This window comes from Protomyctophum bolini, assembly GCF_963924005.1.
Source record: "Protomyctophum bolini genome assembly, chromosome: 14".
Lineage (NCBI taxonomy): Eukaryota > Metazoa > Chordata > Actinopteri > Myctophiformes > Myctophidae > Protomyctophum > Protomyctophum bolini.
The window spans coordinates 3,025,904-3,046,132 of NC_137875.1; the positions used below are offsets into that span (position 1 = coordinate 3,025,904).

A 20,229-nucleotide genomic window follows, 5' to 3' on the forward strand; every position below is an offset into this window, starting at 1 on the left:
GTCAGAGCTGAAATTGACATGTACATATGAAATAAATGCTTATAACATGTAGCTAGCTAGGTCGGTGTAATGTTAGAGTCCACAGAAGTGAACCTTTCAAGCCTGTTTTCTCAACTCGCTGTTTTCTGCAAGACACTGCAAGACATAAGCCATATCTCCAAAACTGGGGGGTCAAACTGAACAACCAATGTCAATTTGAAGCTATGATTCCCTGCTTTCATGACATGGAAAACCGAAAATTCAAACAAAAATAAATCCAATGGTTATTTTATTTGTAGTTATTAATTGTTGCTGCCAGAAAACATTCAACTTTTTAATTTTGCTTAATAAATCAGTGCTATTGAACACCCTTTACATCTGTGTGTGGGTTTTGCAAATATTGAACCATTGAAAAGTATTGAAAAGGCTGACTCCTGACTAAACCACCTAACTCCATTGGATCCTCACATTGGTCAAAGACAAAGCACCCGACTCCAACTTGTGGAGTTAGGTGGTTTGTCCATCCATTGATTAGATTTAGAATGACAAAGTCAGACCTCCTAACTCCATTGTATTTGGGTAATAAAGTGAAGACACATTCAAGTATCCGACAATGCATTTACAGTCACCATACCATACTTTTACGAGACAGTATTGTCTTGTCATGTCCTGAAAAAGTTAATATTTTTCGGACATTGCTGGTTTCTGTGGCTGCCCGACATCAGAGAAACGTTGTAAAAATGTCTTTATGAGATCATGCATAATCAGCTGGCAAGAGAGAAAAGATCAAAGTTCACAAATGAAAAACTTTTATTTGAGACTACCAACAAGAGTTGATGCAATCATCTTCACAATGCAGAATGGTAAATATAATGCAGTCCTACTTACTAAGATAGTGCTTAATTAATAGACCTTTACCATTTAGTTTAACGTCTGATTCAGGAAAACCCAAGTCACACTATGTAATATATATATGTCAAGAACAGACAGCGCAATAAATAATCAGCATTCCACTAAACACAATAATATCGTCAGAATTACGTGATGAACATTGTCTCTTTTTTAATATCTCTCGTATTGTTTGGAGTTTGCATTTTGAAGTACAGTATAGGCCCACTCACTGCAAGGAATGGTGAATCAAGGCGATATAATAATGAATGCACTTATCATCAAATCCATAAACACAACCTACAATTACACTTTTCCAATGATGTTAAAAGTAATTTTTACATTCAAAGCTATTTTGACAATGACATTTTGGAACCTTGAGGGGGAAAAAAAACAGTCCACACTCTTCTATGTACTTTTTATGATGCGTAAAGTTACAGGAGAAGCTTGACCACAGTGACTAATGTTCAGGCAACACTCCATTAAGCTTCGTGTTCAAAATACAGTATCTATAGCCGTATAACGTGGGACCGTGGAACCACCAAAACATACACAAACACACACACCAGTACTACCGTGGAACCCAGACTGACATCATCCCATTGTAAAGCCTGTGTCGATCACTGAAAATACATCTAGATATACCCCTCACAACAGTGTTGTGTTTTTGGCAGCAAATTTTAGATTTTTAGTTTAGTCCTAGTCTTTGGAATAAAACTTTAATTTAGTTTTAACTTTTAAGTCACATTTTAGTCATCTGAAATGTTTTAGTGATAAAAATGCATTTTGGCGGGCCTTGATGCTGTCGTAATGGCTGATTCTACACTTGCTGAGAATAGCCGATCTACAAGCTCACAACGCATCGCAGCGTGCGACGCGTTGAGTGCTTGTAGATCGGCTATTTTCAGCATGCAGCCAAGTGGAAAATGACTTCTACATTTTAGTCTAGTTTTTATTTTTTTTAGTCTTACTTCTAGTCATCATAGCATAGTTTTCATTTAGTTTTAGTCAGTGAAGAAAAGGTAGTCGACGGAAAAAATGTCGTCTTAGTTTTAGTCGACAAAATCAACGCTGCCTCACAAGCTTGTAGATCTGAGTTTTCTGGATCTATTTCCGGTGAGCGACACTGTTGTATGACTGAGTATACATTAAAATTATGCAATTTAATACGACCGATACGTCTATTCTACTTCCACACCGACAACAAGGCAAAGGCAATATCTCATATTGAAACGCATTATTGTTGCACTCTCAAAGCAGCGGCCTTGGGTGCTCCCGTTTGATCTTTATTTGAATTATTTACTTAACATTTTGCTAATGTTTTCACATTCCCGTTGTAACTGCAGACTACCCTTTACATGGTGTGCATTACAAGGTACACGCTGCCGTTGTGTGAACGGTGTGTCTGAGGAAAAAGGGCGTTCTAGCCGATATAAGAGCATGTTGAGAATAAATTAATGTGGTAATAATAACGTCGTCTTGTCGCCGACAGGCAGCCGAAGCCTAACTGATGTACTTCAGTCAGAACCTTTTATAGAGGCTAAAAGCTTTAGTACTGTTTTAAAACCGTAATGTCTAGAATACTCAGCCATAAAATATATACGCAAGAAACCCCCCCAAAAAAAACATTAACAAAAGAAAATGTAAACAGAAATAAATCATATAAAATTTAACAAAATAGTTATTTATAAAAGCAAAAAAATACCCAATGCTTGTTTAGGGGGGAGGAGGGGGGGGGGGGGGGGGGGAGACCCACAATGCACAACCCTTTCACATATCTTAACCCGGCCACACATGTTTTGTTAAAAGAAATAGAAAAGAAAAAAGTTAAAGAGAAGACATTCTGTAACTATACAGTACCTCTTGAACTACGGTTGCTCGTTGATCTCAGGCTTTTCAACACATTTTCCAAATTATGAAATTAACTAAATATGACTAAAGGCAGCTGGTCTGCTGTAAACCAGTTCATTTCGAGGCCCTCTCCTCTATGCTCACTGGTGACTTGACCCAGTAACGGAGCCAAGAGTGCTGCTCAATGCAAGCAACACATGCACATACAGACTGGTCTGAGACCAGTACAGTAATAACTTGTCTTGATATGATATCCAAACAACGTTAGGCATTATTATTAGCGAGTGTAACCTTCTACATGAGCATATCAAACTGGAGAATTTGGAGTGACATCTGGAGTTGTGGTTCCTATCATGGTCAGACATTGATCCTCAATCGTTCAAAAAGCTCTCGTTTTTCCCTCCCCAACAAACAAACAGAATACAATTCCAACTCCTAAACACGGTTCTATTTAGTCAAATATATCTACTACATACATGTGAAAAGTACAAATGGGTGCTCAAGAGAGAGAGAGAGAGAGACGGAGAGAATTAACCCATTCTGAACGGGAACGCGTTTTGGTGTCAGCATCATGTTATGCTTTAGCTATTGAAAAATAGCAGATCTACAAGCTCATAGCGCGCCACCGAGTGGCGCGCTACGAGCTTGTAGGTCTGCTATTTTTGAAAAGTCGAAGAACGACTGACATAGAAACACAGCTTTTTCAGAAAACTGTCAGGATGTAGAAGACATGTTTAGAATCTGATCTCAGGTCAGAATGGGTTTAACAACGTGACATCTTCAATATGTTATTATTGACACTATAGGAAGAGTGACAGAAAGAGAGAGAGTGAGAGAGAAGCAGTGAAATGACTCCCGACAGAGTGCAACAAGGTTAGTGATCCGTAGGATAGGAAAGGGTGAAGAAGAGGAGAGGAGGAGGAGGAGGAGGAGGAGATGAAGAGCGTTCATCCCAGCAGGTGTCAGTTGACGAAGAGGAGAAGAGGGGGATTTTTTTTTGGGGGGGGGGGGGGGGGGGTGGTCTGAGTCTCTGCCAGGGCACCAGGAATGGTAGAGCGAGCGAGCTGTTCAATTGGTGGGAGAGAGAGAACACCGGGGGGGGGGGATTCGACACAACACACGTCCTTTTGCTATTGTGTTGGGGAAGGAGGGAAGGATGAAGGAATAATCTTGATGGCTTAGGCCTGATAAAAGAGAGAGAGAGAGATACAGAGAGATACAGAGAGAGAGAGAGAGAGGGAGAGAGAGAGAGAGAGAGAGAGAGAGGGAGAGAGAAACAAACGGACAAAAAGACAAAACAGCACACTTGGTCAGATTGATAGATCTGGGAACGGTTGGTCCTACAGACTGCACTGCAACGCTGATTCATTCCCCGTCTATTCTAAGACTACGTCTCACTGCCAACGGCTGCCCTCCACCTACATCTAGGTCCTAACCCAATCATTTATAGACATTATTTATCCTAAACTTTTATATAAAGGATTGGCTCCATTTATAGAAAATGACACAACATGTAAAAAAGTTTTTTAAGGAAAGCAACAGCAGTTTGATATCATTTTATATGATGCAGTAGCTGGGCTTGGTGGTCACACAGTCACTGTGACTCAGCGGTTTGCCTGTCTGTCTCTCTGGACTGGGCTGTGGGAGCTGTCTGTCTCTCTGTGTGGGCAGTGTCTCTCTGTGGGCAGAGGGAGCTGTCTGTCTCTCTGTAGGCAGAGGGGAGCTGTCTGTCTCTCTGTGGGCAGAGGGGAGCTGTCTGTCTCTCTGTGTGGGCAGAGGGGAGCTGTCTGTCTCTCTGTGTGGGCAGAGGGGAGCTGTCTGTCTCTCTGTGGGCAGAGAGGAGCTGTCTGTCTCTCTGTGGGCAGAGAGGAGCTGTCTGTCTCTCTGTGGGCAGAGGGAGCTGTCTGTCTCTCTGTGGGCAGAGGGGAGCTGTCTGTCTCTCTGGACTGGGCTGTGGGAGCTGTCTGTCTCTCTGGTCTCTCTGTGGGCAGAGGGGAGCTGTCTGTCTCTCTGTGGGCAGAGGGGAGCTGTCTGTCTCTCTGGTCTCTCTGGACTGGGCTGTGGGAGCTGTCTGTCTCTCTGTGGGCAGAGGGGAGCTGTCTCTCTCTGTGGGCAGAGGCCAGGGAGCTGTCTGTCTCTCTGTGGGCAGAAGGGAGCCGTCTGTCTCTCTGTGGGCAGAGGCCAGGGAGCTGTCTGTCTCTCTGTGGGCAGAGGGGAGCTGTCTGTCTCTCTGTGGGCAGAGGGGAGCTGTCTGTCTCTCTGTGGGCAGAGGGGAGCTGTCTGTCTCTCTGTGGGCAGAGGGGAGCTGTCTGTCTCTCTGTGGGCAGAGGGGAGCTGTCTGTCTCTCTGTGGGCAGAGGGAGCAGTCTGTCTCTCTGTGGGCAGAGGGAGCAGTCTGTCTCTCTGTGGGCAGAGGGGAGCTGTCTGTCTCTCTGTGGGCAGAGGGGAGCTGTCTGTCTCTCTGTGTGGGCAGAGGGGAACTGTCTGTCTCTCTGTGGGCAGAGGCCAGGGAGCTGTCTGTCTCTCTGTGGGCAGAGGGGAACTGTCTGTCTCTCTGTGGGCAGAGGCCAGGGAGCTGTCTGTCTCTCTGTGGGCAGAGGGGAACTGTCTGTCTCTCTGTGGGCAGAGGCCAGGGAGCTGTCTGTCTCTCTGTGGGCAGAGGGGAGCTGTCTGTCTCTCTGTGGGCAGAGGGGAGCTGTCTGTCACTCTGTGGGCAGAGGCTGTACATGCTGCCAGTACAGGCTGGCACACGTCGCCCAGACAGTGACTGTGCAAAGCAGACAGAGCCCAGGGACGTGCACACATAGACATCAAGGGGAGGGTGGCTTCAGACAGTTCAGGAGAATTGCTTTCTCTCCTGAACTTGAACACAGTATTTTTGCAGATCTACAAGCTTGACACATACTGGTGGTTGATGACACAGCCCATGGTGTCAGATTTGTTTTTAACTATTTATTTAGACCATGACATTTCAATGCAATACTTTTTAAATGTTCATACTAAAAAATCACGAAAACTAGCACAAGATTACTGAAACCTAATACTATATGTAAATCTAAATCTAGCCTTCTGCCCTATATAAAGAATACATTAAGTAAGGACTAATTAACCAATTCATTGTCTAACCTATTGTCTGATGTTTTCTATACTACCAAACCCCCCCCACCCACCAAGCTTACTGTGTAGAATGTAGAATGGGAGATCAAGAGGGGAGAGTACAATCCACCAAAGACAGAAATTGATCGATTGATTGATAGGCTGATTGGTTGTCATGGCAAGTGTGATCAGCAAGGAAGGAGGTTAGTTAAGAGACAAGGAAACGATAAAAGGCGTCTGAAGCAAAGGGAGGCGTGAGGAACCTAAAGAAACATCATGCAAAGACTGGAGGCGTCTGCCGTAGCCAACACACACACACACAGCCACACAAGCACAGTCATTGTAGCGTCATGCATGTGAACAGGCACACAGAAATGTACAGCACATACAGTACACCCAGCCCCCCCGAAAAATAATAATGTACCACAAGACGGCTCACATGCAGGCTCCTCAGTAATACCGCCAATATAATTTCTGCTTTAAAAAGTACACTTGGTTTATATTAACCCATTTAGGTGTGACTGTAGTTTATGTATTGTAAACCTCGGCTACGTTGAAAATGAGAGCTTGCCCCTCAACTGTATTCAGAGTATAAATAAAAGGTGAGAAAGAAAGAGAAAGAAAGGTCCGATATCGAAATTTAAAAGATGTCTTCTAAATCATCAAATACCTCATGTTTCTAATAGTGGTGCTCAATATTTCATGTCAAGGACCCCCAGAATTATCTGTATTTGGCCGCCTGGACCCCTATCTGAAAATATGTTGTTCCAGGGATCCCCCCCCCCCCCCCCCCCGCAGAAGCAAAGATTTGAGTTAAAAAAAACGTTCACTCTGAAAGAGTATATTCAAAGATTTGCGGCACATTTTCACGATCGTTCAAAAATAGCAGATCTACAAGCTCGTAGCGCGGCACTCGGTGCCTCGCTATGAGCTTGTAGATCTGCTATTTTTCAATAGCTAAAATATAACAATGGTTAAAACACCAAAAAGGGGTTCCCGCCCCAGAATGGGTTAACTGGCACTGTATATAAGAGTGATAAGGAGAATGAAAGGACAACTGCCTTGAAGAAATTGAACCTAAGATAATGACTACTAGAATATTGAATCTTAAAAGTACAACTGCATGTTCTATTATAAACATGAATCACCTATTAGGAGAAGTAGATACAACAGAATGATCAAGTATTTGTTTCATAACGGTTGGATGGATGGATGGATGGATGGAAGGAATTGAACACTTATTTTTTTAAGTCAAACCTCCAAGATGGACTGAACAAAATGGGAGCACGTTCTTCCCGTTGGAATGCATTAATAATAACGTCTATTTTTACAGCCCATCACCGTAGGGTGATATAAAGAGCCAGCAGAACACACCCATCACCGTAGGGTGATATAAAGAGCCAGCAGAACACACCCAGCAATCCTCTGCATGCCGTTACGTGTCTTACGCCTAAAGGACCACTTCACCACTTTTCAACATCTCTTCATATAATAATATATAACATATAATGTTCATGATAAAACACCACCATTTTCTGTGTCTCATTAGGGCTTTGGGCAGTTCGGACACCCGTCCACCAGTGACATCATCATTAGGCAGATTTATTTTTAAACAATATATTTAAACAATATGTTTAGATTTTTATTATCGTGAGACCAATGGCTTCCATTATCGTATTGCAACTTTTCAGGAAGAGAAAGCCTGCCGTTTCTATTAGCTTGGATTTACCATCGATGATTTCGATGGGTTTCTGAACTGCCCACAGCCCTCCTATGTGAGACAGACTGAGTAGGAAAAAATGGTGGTATTTTATCATGAACATTAGTTAGGACCAATTATAGGAAAAGTGAAAAGTGGTGAAGTGGTCCTTTAAAGGTATGAGACTCAAGATCATTTATATGCGTGTGATTGTGCCATGAGTCGACACATTTTTACGGCGGTCATTCTAGAATCTAGATTACGGCATATTATAATAAAAGAATATTACACATTCATCACCAACCACACACATGATCCACCGACACATAAATGTTACTCTCTCTCTCAACACGGAGAGCACACAAAAAAACAATCTGGTTAACAGAAAAAAAAGGCAATGCAATTCAAAACGACATGTCCGACAACACAAACGGTCCACATAAGAGTTGCATGTTAAAGGGTGAGGCCTGGCAGGCTGGCACAGTGCTACATGCATGTTGGCACAGGGTTTTAATGGTGAAGGGGAGGGGGGAGGGGATGCACTAGTTAGGAAGTAGAAGGAAGTATACGGGCACAGACTCAGCACGAGGCATCTCTCTATTTATTTATTTTTTAATAATTTTTATCCCGCGATTTTGTAACCCATTTTTCACCCCCTGTGTCAATTATCTAATGTGATCCTGGGCTCTATACACACCCTCCGCCAACCTGGGGGAGAGCAACGGACTTGAACTCATGCTTCCTTCATGCCCGAGTGTCCAAGTTTCCCTGTTTGGACGTATAGCGCGTGGAAGGAACACGTTATTCCAACCAGTTCCTTTCCCCTCCATCTCTCTATTGGGCGGAGGAGTCCTATTGCTCCCACACGGCTTTGTATGGAAGCTCATCACGACAGGCCTACTTCAAGTGAGCATTCCACGACGGGTCAAGTACAGCAAATCCCCATAAGAATGCTAGGAGGAAATAGCTGTGTGTCTGAGATACCTCTGGTAGAGAGAGGGAGTGACTATACGCTTCTGTGTGTCTGAGATACCTCTGGTAGAGAGGGAGTGACTATACGCTTCTGTGTGTCTGATACCTCTACAGTGACTATATGGTCCTGCAGCCCTAGTGCAGACAGTGTTGTTTTTGGCAGCAAATTTAGATTTTTAGTCTCTTGAATGTCACATTTTAGTCACCTGGAAATGTTTTAGCGTTTAGTCTAGTTTTAGTCAAACTAAATATCACAAGATTTTTGTCGACTAAATCTACAGTTGATTTAGTCGAACAAAGTGTATTTTGGCAGGTCTTGATGCCGTCGTAATGACTGTTTTTTTTTCGCTTACTGAAAATAGCCGATCTATCTATTTTTATTTGTTGACGAAACTGTCAGTATAGTCGTAGTTTTAGTCGTCATAGCTTAGTTTTCAGTTTTTCGCCAGTGGAAAAAGGTAGTCGACGAACATTTTATTTTTGGTCACAGTATTAGTCGACGAAAACAACACTGCCTCCAGGACCAGCGGAGGCAGATGAAAGCATCGTCGGCCCGCCGTGCGACACGTTCCTAACGACTCCCTCCCTGCTCTGCCGTAGCGGACGATGTCGTAACGAGGTAATAAAACAAACAAGCATGACACAATTACATGTCCTCCGCCCACCGTTTTACTGCCGTGAGGGGATGAGGAGGAGGAGGGAGTATATGCGAGATATTGGTATTCCAACAACTGCGCTCAAGAGTCAATACATCATATCATTTCAATAAGAGATTTTATGGACTCTATTAAAGCAAAGACGGGTTTAAACACGACGCCCCGGAATGAGCCTGTGCCTTTGACCTCCTCACCGCCCGCCCACCCCCCCCCCCCCCCCCAATCGGGAGAAGCAATACCAGCGACATATAACACAATCACTTATTAAAAACAAGACACTTGTTTGGACTTTTCATTCTCAAGCACTGTAACAAAAAAAAAGTAAAAAGGCAAAAGAACAACTGCTGAAATCAAGCAACCGAGTCAAGTGTGCCAAGACACTCAATCAGCTTTATAACGTATTTCACCCAAAAGGGATTTTTTTTTTCTTTCTCCAGTTAACCCCTAACGGGGGAACAGTGGGTTGATGGACTGGTACGGATGCAGCACTCGGAGCCTGAAAGCTACAAGCTCACGACACACACACACACGCATTGCATTGTGAGCTTGTAGATCGGCTATTTTCGTCCCATGCCACCGTTGTTACGACAGAGACAAAATGAAGCATCGGAGCGCATGCAGCTCGGGCGTCATGACATGAGCATAACAACCACCCACTCTCCGTTCCTCTAATGACGTTCATATTCAGAGGCATGGAGCCGAGGGTGCTCTGCACCAGTCCAACAGCTCAGTGACTTAACATGGTGAAGGCCAGTTCATACATGACGTTCATTTAAAATAATATGTTTTGTCAAGCGACAGAAAAGTTGCCGCGTGACAAAAACATAAGCGAGCCTCGGGGGGGCCCACTTTGGCCACGATGGGACTGGTGGACAATAGTGGATCTGTACTCACCCCGTTCCACTCCACGCCCATACTCACTTCCTCGCCGGTCTCCGAGCCGCTCTCATACTTAACGTTGGACAGGCTGTCCCGGCTCCTCCGCCGGTCGCCCTCACCGTCCTTCAAGATCTCCACCACACGCGTCTGGTGGATGGGATCGATGCCCTGGAGGGGAGGGAACGCAAAACACAGGGCTTACGATACGTAACGACGACACTGTACACAGTGAGATGTTAACTAACACTACGACATGATATGACGCGGGTGTACACCAGTGTTGTTTTTGTCGACTACCTATTTTCACTGACAAAACCAAATTGAAACTAAATGAAAACTAAGCTATGGTGACTAAAACTAAGACTAAATATACTGACAATTTCGTCGACAAATAAAAACTAGACTAAAATGTGAGGAAGGGACTAGTGGACAAGAGATCCAGTATAAGTCATTTTACACTTGGTTGCATGCTGAAAATAGCTGATCTACAAGCTCACAACGCGTCACAACGCGATGCGTTGTGAGCTTGTAGATCGGCTTTTTTCAGCAAGTGTAAAAACACTCATCAAGACCCGCCAAAATACATTTTAGTCGACTAAATAAACTGTAGATTTTGAGACTAAAATCTTATGACATTTAGTCGACTAAAACTAGACTAACACTAAGACATTCCAGGTGACTAAAATGTGATTCAAACTAAATGAAGTTTCAGTCCAAAGACTATGACTAAACTAAAATAGAAATTTGCTGCCAAAAACAACACTGGTGTGCACAAGTACATGGAGGTGTTATTAAGGTGGGTGTTTGGTTGGGTCAATGTGTCTTCTGATGCGCCCAGAGCATCACAGAGACAAGGACACATGGAGAACTTGCTGTTAAATGGATGCGGTTGTTAGGCGTTTACAACGAGGTGAAGAGGGAGATTTAGTAAGGATATCCGTTAGAAATAAACCTACTTACTGTGTTGCTCTGAATCCAAAGCAATGCAGAGAGAGGAGGGGAAAAGATAACATGAGATTCACTGCCCGAAAGACTGGAATGCATATTCCACAAGAATCCACATCCGCCCAAAACAAACGAGCAACATTTGTTCATTTACAGCGAGGCGGAAAACAGACTATGACCAACAATCTACCTGCATGCACAGCTCAGTCTTGAACTTGAATTCATGTGTTGTGAACCCAGAGCCTGGGTAAGTGTGTGTGTGTGTGTGTGTGTGTGTGTAGGTGTGGGAATAATGCTGACCTGTTTACGAGATCTCATGGCACATTCCTCCAGGGTCTCCGCGGCCTCTAGCTTGCCCTGGCGGCGATACAGGGCGCCCAGGTTTCTCAGGGTGGTGTTCACCGTGGGGCTGCACGCAGAGAGAGAGACACACACACACACAGATTTATTGATAGTAACATCCATGTCGAAGTGCATTGCAGAGTTAGTGTCGAAGTGTCCTTGAGCAAGACTCTGAAACCCTAGCCTGAGCTAACGTGTTAAGTTTCTGGTCTATAGGGGTGGGTCGCGGCTGAGATTTGCGCACGCCCTGATTGGATCTCACCGATCTGTCCGTCAGCCCTGGCCACTCCTCTCCCACCTAGTGAAGCGCTACGTCACATAATTTGGAGCGACACCCACCCGGAAGCGTTGACTCCCACTTCTAGACCAAGGCAGCCGATGCGTTCCTCCAGGCTTTCAATTTTCGCGCAGACGAAATGAAAGCCTGGGTATCGAGGCTACTGAACCCCTAACAGCTCCCGATGTGCAGGTTGGTTGGTGCCTTGCATGGTTTCCTCCGCCATCAGTGTTTGAATGGATGAATGCAAACGCACAATCTATGTGTGAAGCACTTTGGATTAACGCGCTATATATAAATGCAGGGATGACTGGAAGCGACGTTAAGAGGGCTCGTCTGAGGACGACCTATAGAAAGAGCTACTGTATATAAATGCACCATTTACCAGTGCAGCAATTAAAAACTAGCAGTGTCATTTTTAAAAGGAAATACGTTACTTGATTAACACAAACAATCTATAATGGTAATTTTAGTTACATTCTGAAAAAGACATGTCGTGGGATATCAAATGGCAGTAAAGCCTTGATGCTTTCGTTTACATTTGGATGCTGTAAGAGAAGTTTTGAAATGAGAATACTATCCACCTGTTGATTGTCTGTCAGAGGACCTATTCTACCATGTCTGACAACTACTGACCACACCTTCAATGTATTCTCTGCTCTCATGTGTGTATAAGAGAGAGCAATGTAAAGGGCTCCAGGAGGCTTGCATACGTGCACTAGTCTCCCTGGGCTGGTGAACCCTTGTATTAAAAAGTATCATTGTTTCAGTCCACTCTCTGCCCTGTGTATTTCTTAATGACTCTGATATGAGTTCTAAAAAAATATCTACCACAATGCTTTTAAGTGAATGACCGGGTAGTGAATGATGTTCCACCAAATTACTTCCTTGAAAATCTGTCGATTGTTCCAAAGGTCATCGAAAAGTATTCCATTGGGATTTCAGGTAATAATTGACTTGGGAGCCTATATGCCCTTTACTCATGGGTACATTTACTAACAAGTTTAATAACAACCCAAACTTGTATAGTAGTTTTTTTTTTAGTGTATTTTACTAAACAACATACAGTAAGGCCCAATCATACAGGTATAAGCTCTGCAGTCTCACCTGTTGACTTTGCAGGCCTTGTACCAGCCTCCATACTCTCCGTACGGAGTGTTATCTCGGTGTTTGCCCTGGAAGTAAATAAGACACAGGAGGAAAGACAGCGTGAAGGGGAGCGGTGGTATAACGGTGGGCGGCTTTGAAAACGGGAACAGCAGCATTCCCACGGTGTTTACACAGGACTATATGCCATGCCTCAACAGGGCCTTATGTCAAATGCACCCGGCAAACGACTTTGCCTCCAAATTTCAGTAACATTTCCCTATGAATATATACCGTTATAACGCATTTTGGGCAGGAACCCCTTTGTGTTTAACATTGTTATAATTCAGCCATTGAAAAATAGCAATCTACTAAGAGTGGTGCGCTAAGAGCTTGTAGGTCTGCTATTTTTGAAAATTCGTGAAAATATTTCTTTCAGAAAACTGGAGGATTTAGAAGAATTCTTTAAAAATGTCGAGGTCAGGCCTAAATGGGTTAAGTGCACTTTTCTGACAATCACACTTTAAAATGTTGAGTTTCTGTAGATTCTCCTAATATCAAGAATACACCAAAAGACTAACCTTGCTCATCTCCTCCCTCTCCTCGGCGTGCATCCAGATGGGCTTGTTCTCGGCTGCAGGACAGACAGACAGGAGAGGCGTTCGATACAGAGTACAACTAGAACAATAGTAAGAGGCTCTAACCATGATGTATATAATAATAAACTTTATGTTATTATTTATATAGCATGGCATGATATAGTGGCGTGGATTCAGAAAGTAAAAAAGATAAAATCGTATTCAAATATTTGTAATAATCTATATTTTAAATCGTTAGAAAATGTTGACCGTGAATAACAAGTGGATGGGTGAAACTCATTAGTCAAATGATTAAGAATGCAGTGATACACAAAAAACATGCAGTAATCCTGGTCTCTAAACTGCCCCTGGCGAGCCTGATGGAGGGGAAAGGAACTGGTCTCTATACTGCCTCCCCCTGGCCAGCCGGGGCGCCTGATGGAGGGGAAAGGAACTGGTTGGAGTAACGCGTTCCTTCCATGCTCAGGCATGAAGGAAGCACGAGTTCAAGTCCGTTGCTCTCCCCATGTCCTCCATATATGGGGACTAGGTTGGCGGAGGGTGTGTAGAGCCCAGGATCACATTAGATAATTGACACAGGGGTGGAAAAACGGAGGGGAAAGGAACAGGTTGGAATAACGTGTTCCTTCCACGCGCTACGTCCGACCAGGGAAACTCCCCCCTGTCAGGTGTTTAAGGAGTGACTTAAGACACTCATGCATGAAGGAAGCATGAGTTCAAGTCCGTTGCTCTCCCCAGGTTGTTGGAGGGTGTGTAGAGCCCAGGATAACATTAGATAATTGACACAGGGGTGGAAAAATTAGTTACAAAATCGTGGGATAAAAATGAATTAAAAGAAATAAAGAATGTAGTGATGACATTGATGAGAGCCATGGTGAGACATGTATATCAGCTAATCGCTACATGGTAGTTTGTCCATAATTCTCACGCTGTAAGGTTGATAAATGATAAACAAGCCGTCTTTCCCCGTCAACCATTTCAACACCTTAATTCACTTCTTGGGCTTTAACTTCTTTGAACTTTTATCAATTGCTGCTGGCTTATTATTTAAAAGCCGAACATTAGGATGACATGAATTGGATGTAGTGGTCAAAGTCTTGCTCCAGAGGCAATTCAGTCCCATTGGGTGTTCCATACTAGTTAAAGGAGAATTCCATGCTAGAAGGCTTTCTTACCTTTATTTGTAGTTGTTACACCAAAGAGGTCCAGGTGTTATTTTATGCAAAAGTGCATTATTGGCTATTTCCGCTAATATAAGCACTCAATGAGGGTTGGGTTTTTGTGCTAATTCGCTCATTTCCATTGACATTAGTAAAGTGTGCCGCTTGGGATACTATTTACATTTACAGAGGATATATACATATATATTATTTCTTATTATTTTTGAGTGATGGAAATAAGTGAATTAGCACACCCAAATGCCCCATTCAATTCAATGCAATTCATTGAGGGCTTATGGTAGAGGAAATAGCCAATAATGTGCTTTTGCACAAAACAACACCTGGACCTCTTTGGTGGGGACTTAACTACAAATAAAAGTAAGAAAGCCTTCTAGTATGGAATTCTCCTTTAAATGTTATGCATTTTGTTTTTAAACTTCAGAACAACAGAATCATTGGTGTAAAAACATAATTTATTATAATTCATTGATTATAGAAATTCAATACACTTTAAGAAGTTGAGGTATGAGTTAAGATAAGGCACTCAATACTTGGCACATGCAATTGGAACCCATGGATATCAAACACAAAATGTAAACCATATTTATCTGTTTTATTACAGTAAGCCCATTTCAATGACTATAAGGTAAAAAAAAAAAAAAAACAAACATGAACAATAACATAACCACACAAGGAAGGATCATGTTGTTGTCATCTGTTGCCAAGTCAACAAAGAAAGCAACCAACAAGATTGCACTTGGTCTCACTCTCAATTGGAAAACCCCTCTTTCCACAGCGTTTGGCCCATGCAGGTGAAAACCCCTCTTTCCACAGCATTTGGCCCATGCAGGTGGACGTGGTTTTACAGACTGGAGTCCTGCTCCGTGCCTGTCTCCGAGTGTGCGTTCACGAGTAGCAGGTTTTGTGCAAACTATACACTGAATAATGCTTTCAGGTGTATATATATTACTGTACCGTCTGCATGTAAAATAAATCCATTTTGATGAGGAGTTACCACATTTCCATTCTACGTTACAGAGCTTCTAAAGCCTGGATAATTGGACAAACTAGACTATATAATTATAGTACATGCGTGCGTACGATGTGAGAGTTCCTGCAAACTGCACTGTGTGAGATGCAGCACGTTAACCCATTCTGACCGGGAATCCATTTTGGTGTTAGCATCATGTTATGCTTTAGCTATTGAAAAATAGCAGATCGGTGGCGTGCTACGAGCTTGTAGGTCTGCTATTTTTGAAAAATCGAAGAGCGACTGACATTTTTAGAATCTGATCTCAGGTCAGAATGGGTTAATCAGACCAGTGTGTGTCCAGTGGAAACCTCGTATGAATCTGATCTCAGGTCAGAATGGGTTAAGGGGCGGTACCTGTCCTGGGTGTAACGCTGTGGAGAGAGGGTTCCCTTTCAAGACACTAGAGGACGGAAATACTGTAATAGCTTGCTCAGCTGAGCATCAGAATGGTTCAAGTACCTTTCTCTCCCTGTGTAGTCAATGTGACACATCAAAAGTAGACAATCTATTCTCTGGAGGCAGCTCATCAAATAGCTGAATTAATTAACCCTCAAGGAAAATAACACTTTCGCTTTGTACACAAATAAAACCTTAAGTCTTCGTTTCATCTAATCCTTTTGAATGTCCTCTGAATGAGTGGAGATAGGCTGAATCTGTCCACCTATGCACCTGAACCCTAGCGTCCCTATTCTGGGAATGTCATATTAGGCAAATATTTGTCAAAAACAGAAGAACATTCAGTGGGAAATAGCTGCTCAACAAACCTAACGAGTTAGCAAAGAAAAATAAGGGGGACCTTAGTAGAGGGGGAACCGCAGTCAATAAAGTATATATGGTTTAAGAAGTGGTTAACCATGTCCCCATCACTGACACTGACCAAGACAATGAGTAGATGGACAGTAAGGATAGGCTGGGCTACAGCATCACAATCAAATAGATGGATGTGAGTAGAGGTGCTCTGATCAATCAAATAGATGGACTTGAGTAGAGGTGCTCTGATCAATCAAATAGATGGACTTGAGTAGAGGTGCTCTGATCAATCAAATAGATGGACTTGAGTAGAGGTGCTCTGATCAATCAAATAGATGGATGTGAGTAGAGGTGCTCTGATCAATCAAATAGATGGACTTGAGTAGAGGTGCTCTGATCAATCAAATAGATGGACTTGAGTAGAGGTGCTCTGATCAATCAAATAGATGGATGTGAGTAGAGGTGCTCTGATCAATCAAATAGATGGACTTGAGTAGAGGTGCTCTGATCAATCAAATAGATGGACTTGAGTAGAGGTGCTCTGATCAATCACATAGATGGATGTGAGTAGAGGTGCTCTGATCAATCACATAGATGGATGTGAGTAGAGGTGCTCTGATCAATCAAATAGATGGACTTGAGTAGAGGTGCTCTGATCAATCACATAGATGGATGTGAGTAGAGGTGCTCTGATCAATCAAATAGATGGACTTGAGTAGAGGTGCTCTGATCAATCGGCACTCCAAATGACTCGATCTGCAATTTACCCGATCTGGAGAACTTATACCATTTAAGTGGTATAAAAGTCAATCAGATATATAGCATAATGTCATTTAGCATCTGTGTTGTTGATGTGGGTTTTGAAATATAATAATTTTGGAAATATTCAGATTGCCCCTTTACACACAAGGTCGGCATCATCCGATCAAGAGAAAAATAATCGGCGATCAGTTCCAAATAACCTGATCGGAGCACCTCTAGATTTGAGGGACATTTTAGTTTTTGCCAATCATTCCTTCATTCCATTCATAAAACCCTAAACCAGGGCCATGTCATCACGATGAGCCATCGGTGTGTGCAGCCGTTCAATATGCTGGGTTCATTATGAGGCCTTACCATCAACCGATCCAAACTCTTTCTCGTGGGCACGGGTCAAAATCTCTTTGTACAGAATCTCAGCCTCCTTGTATTTCCCCTGTTTGAGAAAGCAGGATGCCTGGGGAACAAATGAGAGAAGAAAAGCACTTGATCTTTTGTATTTTTGCTTTTAACCCTTTTTTAATAGGCCCAATGAAATGTCCTCTCCGCAAGGACAATGGGCCAATCCTTCAACAATACGACTTCCTCATGGCCAGTTTTATGGGCCATGACAAATGATGTGGTACCACTGTGCCTACCTAACGTCTCCTTCGAGTCTCTGTCATTAGTCAGATTAGTGTGGAATGGGAGACAGATGTTTAGAGCACTTTCAGAGATATTTTGTCAACAGACAAAGTCGTGTTGGCCAATGCTATGCAGTGATGTAAATAGCTTTTCAATGTAATGAGTCCCGGGCTGCAGGGATGGTCTTTTAGAGGAGTCCCGGGCCAGGGACATTTTATGAGTCTCACTAGAGAGACTTCAACGACGTTAGCAGTCATATTTTGACATTTTTACAAATTGCAACATTTAACTCCCATTTCATGTGGTTAAATTCATGTAGAAAACAGAAGTAGAAATTATTATTAGAACCAAAGCTAGCAAAAATAAACTAGAATAAGTGATTTATTTTCACGTGTATTATTTTTACTGTACTGGCGAGTACAGTAGTGCATCCCGTGGATGCAGAGGTCGTTGTTTTATTGCGCCCCTTAACTATGAACTGCGTTTTGGGATGCAAAATGCACCCTATTTTAATCTCTGGTATGTAACTTTTTATTTTCTTCTTCTGCCCACTTAATATAACTCCTTTTGAGGCAATCGATCAATTGAAATTCTGAAAATCTTCCATCAATGCCCACCATCATGCCAATGTGAGCAAACACCTTGGAACATCTTTCTGAGCGCCAAGATGACTCGTCTGCCATTCAGGGCTTGAACAAAACAGGTCAAATAAGAAATACAGGCATCCATGCTGAACAATCTATGGAAAAACCACTTTTCAGGCTAAAATAACTGATAGTGACCAAGCAAAGTGGGTGGAGAATTTGGAAGAATCCTGCTTTCCATAAATTAATTATGAATACATACACTGGGTTGGCCTAAAGAGAAATCATAGTTCAACAGAGGAGACCTCACTGCTCCAAACTAAAGTACACATCTTAAACGTTGTCCTGGATTTGAGGATGGCCCTCTTACTGTAAATGCAGATAAACAGCATCTTTCTCACCAGGTTGTTCTTGGTCTTGGCCACGTTGGGGTCATCCGGGCCCAGCCTGCACTCATAGATCTCCAGGGCCCGGCAGTAATAGTACTCCACCTCCTCGTACTTGCCCTGGTTCTGACACAGCAGAGCCAGGTTGTTCAGCTGCTTGGCCACGTCCGGGTGGTCCTTCCCCAGGACCTGAGGAGAGAGGCACACACACACACACACACACACACACACACACGGTTAAGCATTATGTTAAGCTTCAGCTATTGAAAAACAGCAGATCTACAAGCTCATAGCGCGGCACCGAGTGGAATTGATGTCATGTTAAAATGAAAAGAATTATGCAAACATATGCATTGGTGACTTTTAAAAAGAAGGCCATCCAAATGTAACAATAAATGTAAACAGCCATGGTTCAGACTGTGTGTGTGTACACATCACACCAGACAGTCGTTTTCAGATATAGCGAGTATTTCACTTTGCGAGCTTCTGTTGCTTTTAGACATGGCTACGTCTCCACCTCCCTCCCGTCTCTCCCCCATGCTGCTTTCATCAGGCAGGAAGTCTGTCTGCTGCAGTACATGCACTCAAGGCTGAGGGATTAACACATTTTGGACTGAGGTCGATAAAAATAAAAAAAGGCTTCTAAATCCTATTTTTTTTCTGAAAAACCCATGTCAGTGGTGCTCAACCTTTTTCATATCAAGGACCCCCAGAATGATCTCTATTGGGCCACGGACCCCCATCTCAAAATATGTAGTTCCAGGGACCCCCCCCGGAAGCAAATACATTTTAGTTAAAAATGTTCGCTTTGAAATATATATTCAAAGATTTGCGCCGCAATTTCACGACTTTTCCAAAAATAGCAGACCTACAAGCTCGTAGCGCGCCACTCGGTGGCGCGCTATGAGCTTGTAGATCTGCTATTATTAAATAGCTAAAGTATAACATGATGCTTATAGTTAAAACACCAAAAGGGGTTCCCGTACAGCATGGGTTAAAGAAATCTCCACTGATCAATGGGCGGTCTGGAGAGGGCTTTGAGGTGCATAGATCCTGTACCATTTATCAAGCCCAGCTCTTTAGTTCATCCTCCCCCCTCCCATCTCTCTCCTCGCCCACTCCCTGCTCCTCCTAGCATCTCTTCTGCTCTCAATTAAACCCGTAGAATTCCCCTCAGACGCAGAACAGCCGCCGGCAGGATCGTTACAGACAATTTTAAGAACCTAATTCGGTCGGTTTCCCTTTTTATAGAAGTGTAAAAACAGCTCTCAGTGACATACCAAATATCACTTAACACTTAAACCAATACAGATCATTACATGGCCATGCCTTTTGTACATCAGTTCAGTTCAGTTCAGTTCGCCCACACAACATTTACAAAAATAAAACTATTTCAAGACTATACCGCTTCAAAAAGTGATGAGTATTAGCATTTGCATTTGCTATTTTCACATTTTGCTGTGGATACACACGTAGCCATCTCTGAAGCTATATTTAATAGTTAATTATACCACAGGTCGTTTCGAGCAAGCAATCTGATTGGATGAAACAGCCTTCTAGCCGTGGGTTAAACCAGCACTATTCACCACCTAATCAAAAAATAATTCAGCTGCTCTGTTCTCCCAGAGCGCAGCAAACTCGGTGGCTAGGCTAGCTAGTTTCTTG

At 43.0% G+C, this 20,229-nt stretch overlaps 1 protein-coding gene across 2 annotated transcripts in view; it reads right to left on the bottom strand.

Moving 5' to 3' along the window:
• Window positions 1-771: 771 nt before the first annotated feature.
• klc1b (kinesin light chain 1b) overlaps window positions 772-20,229 on the bottom strand; it is a 44,489-nt gene continuing 25,031 nt past the window's right edge. Inside the window, exons 8-14 of one of the 2 annotated variants that reach the window (XM_080782774.1) lie at window positions 18,580-18,753; window positions 17,328-17,427; window positions 13,251-13,303; window positions 12,691-12,758; window positions 11,265-11,373; window positions 10,062-10,187; window positions 772-3,902 (exon numbers count right to left, since the gene is read on the bottom strand). In XM_080782774.1, coding sequence (XP_080638900.1) covers window positions 3,897-3,902; window positions 10,062-10,187; window positions 11,265-11,373; window positions 12,691-12,758; window positions 13,251-13,303; window positions 17,328-17,427; window positions 18,580-18,753 — 636 coding nt within the window. In that variant the 3' untranslated portion in view covers window positions 772-3,896. Of the gene's footprint in view, window positions 3,903-10,034; window positions 10,188-11,264; window positions 11,374-12,690; window positions 12,759-13,250; window positions 13,304-17,327; window positions 17,428-18,579; window positions 18,754-20,229 lie in introns of both variants that reach the window. The other variant, XM_080782773.1, reaches the window with a different exon arrangement.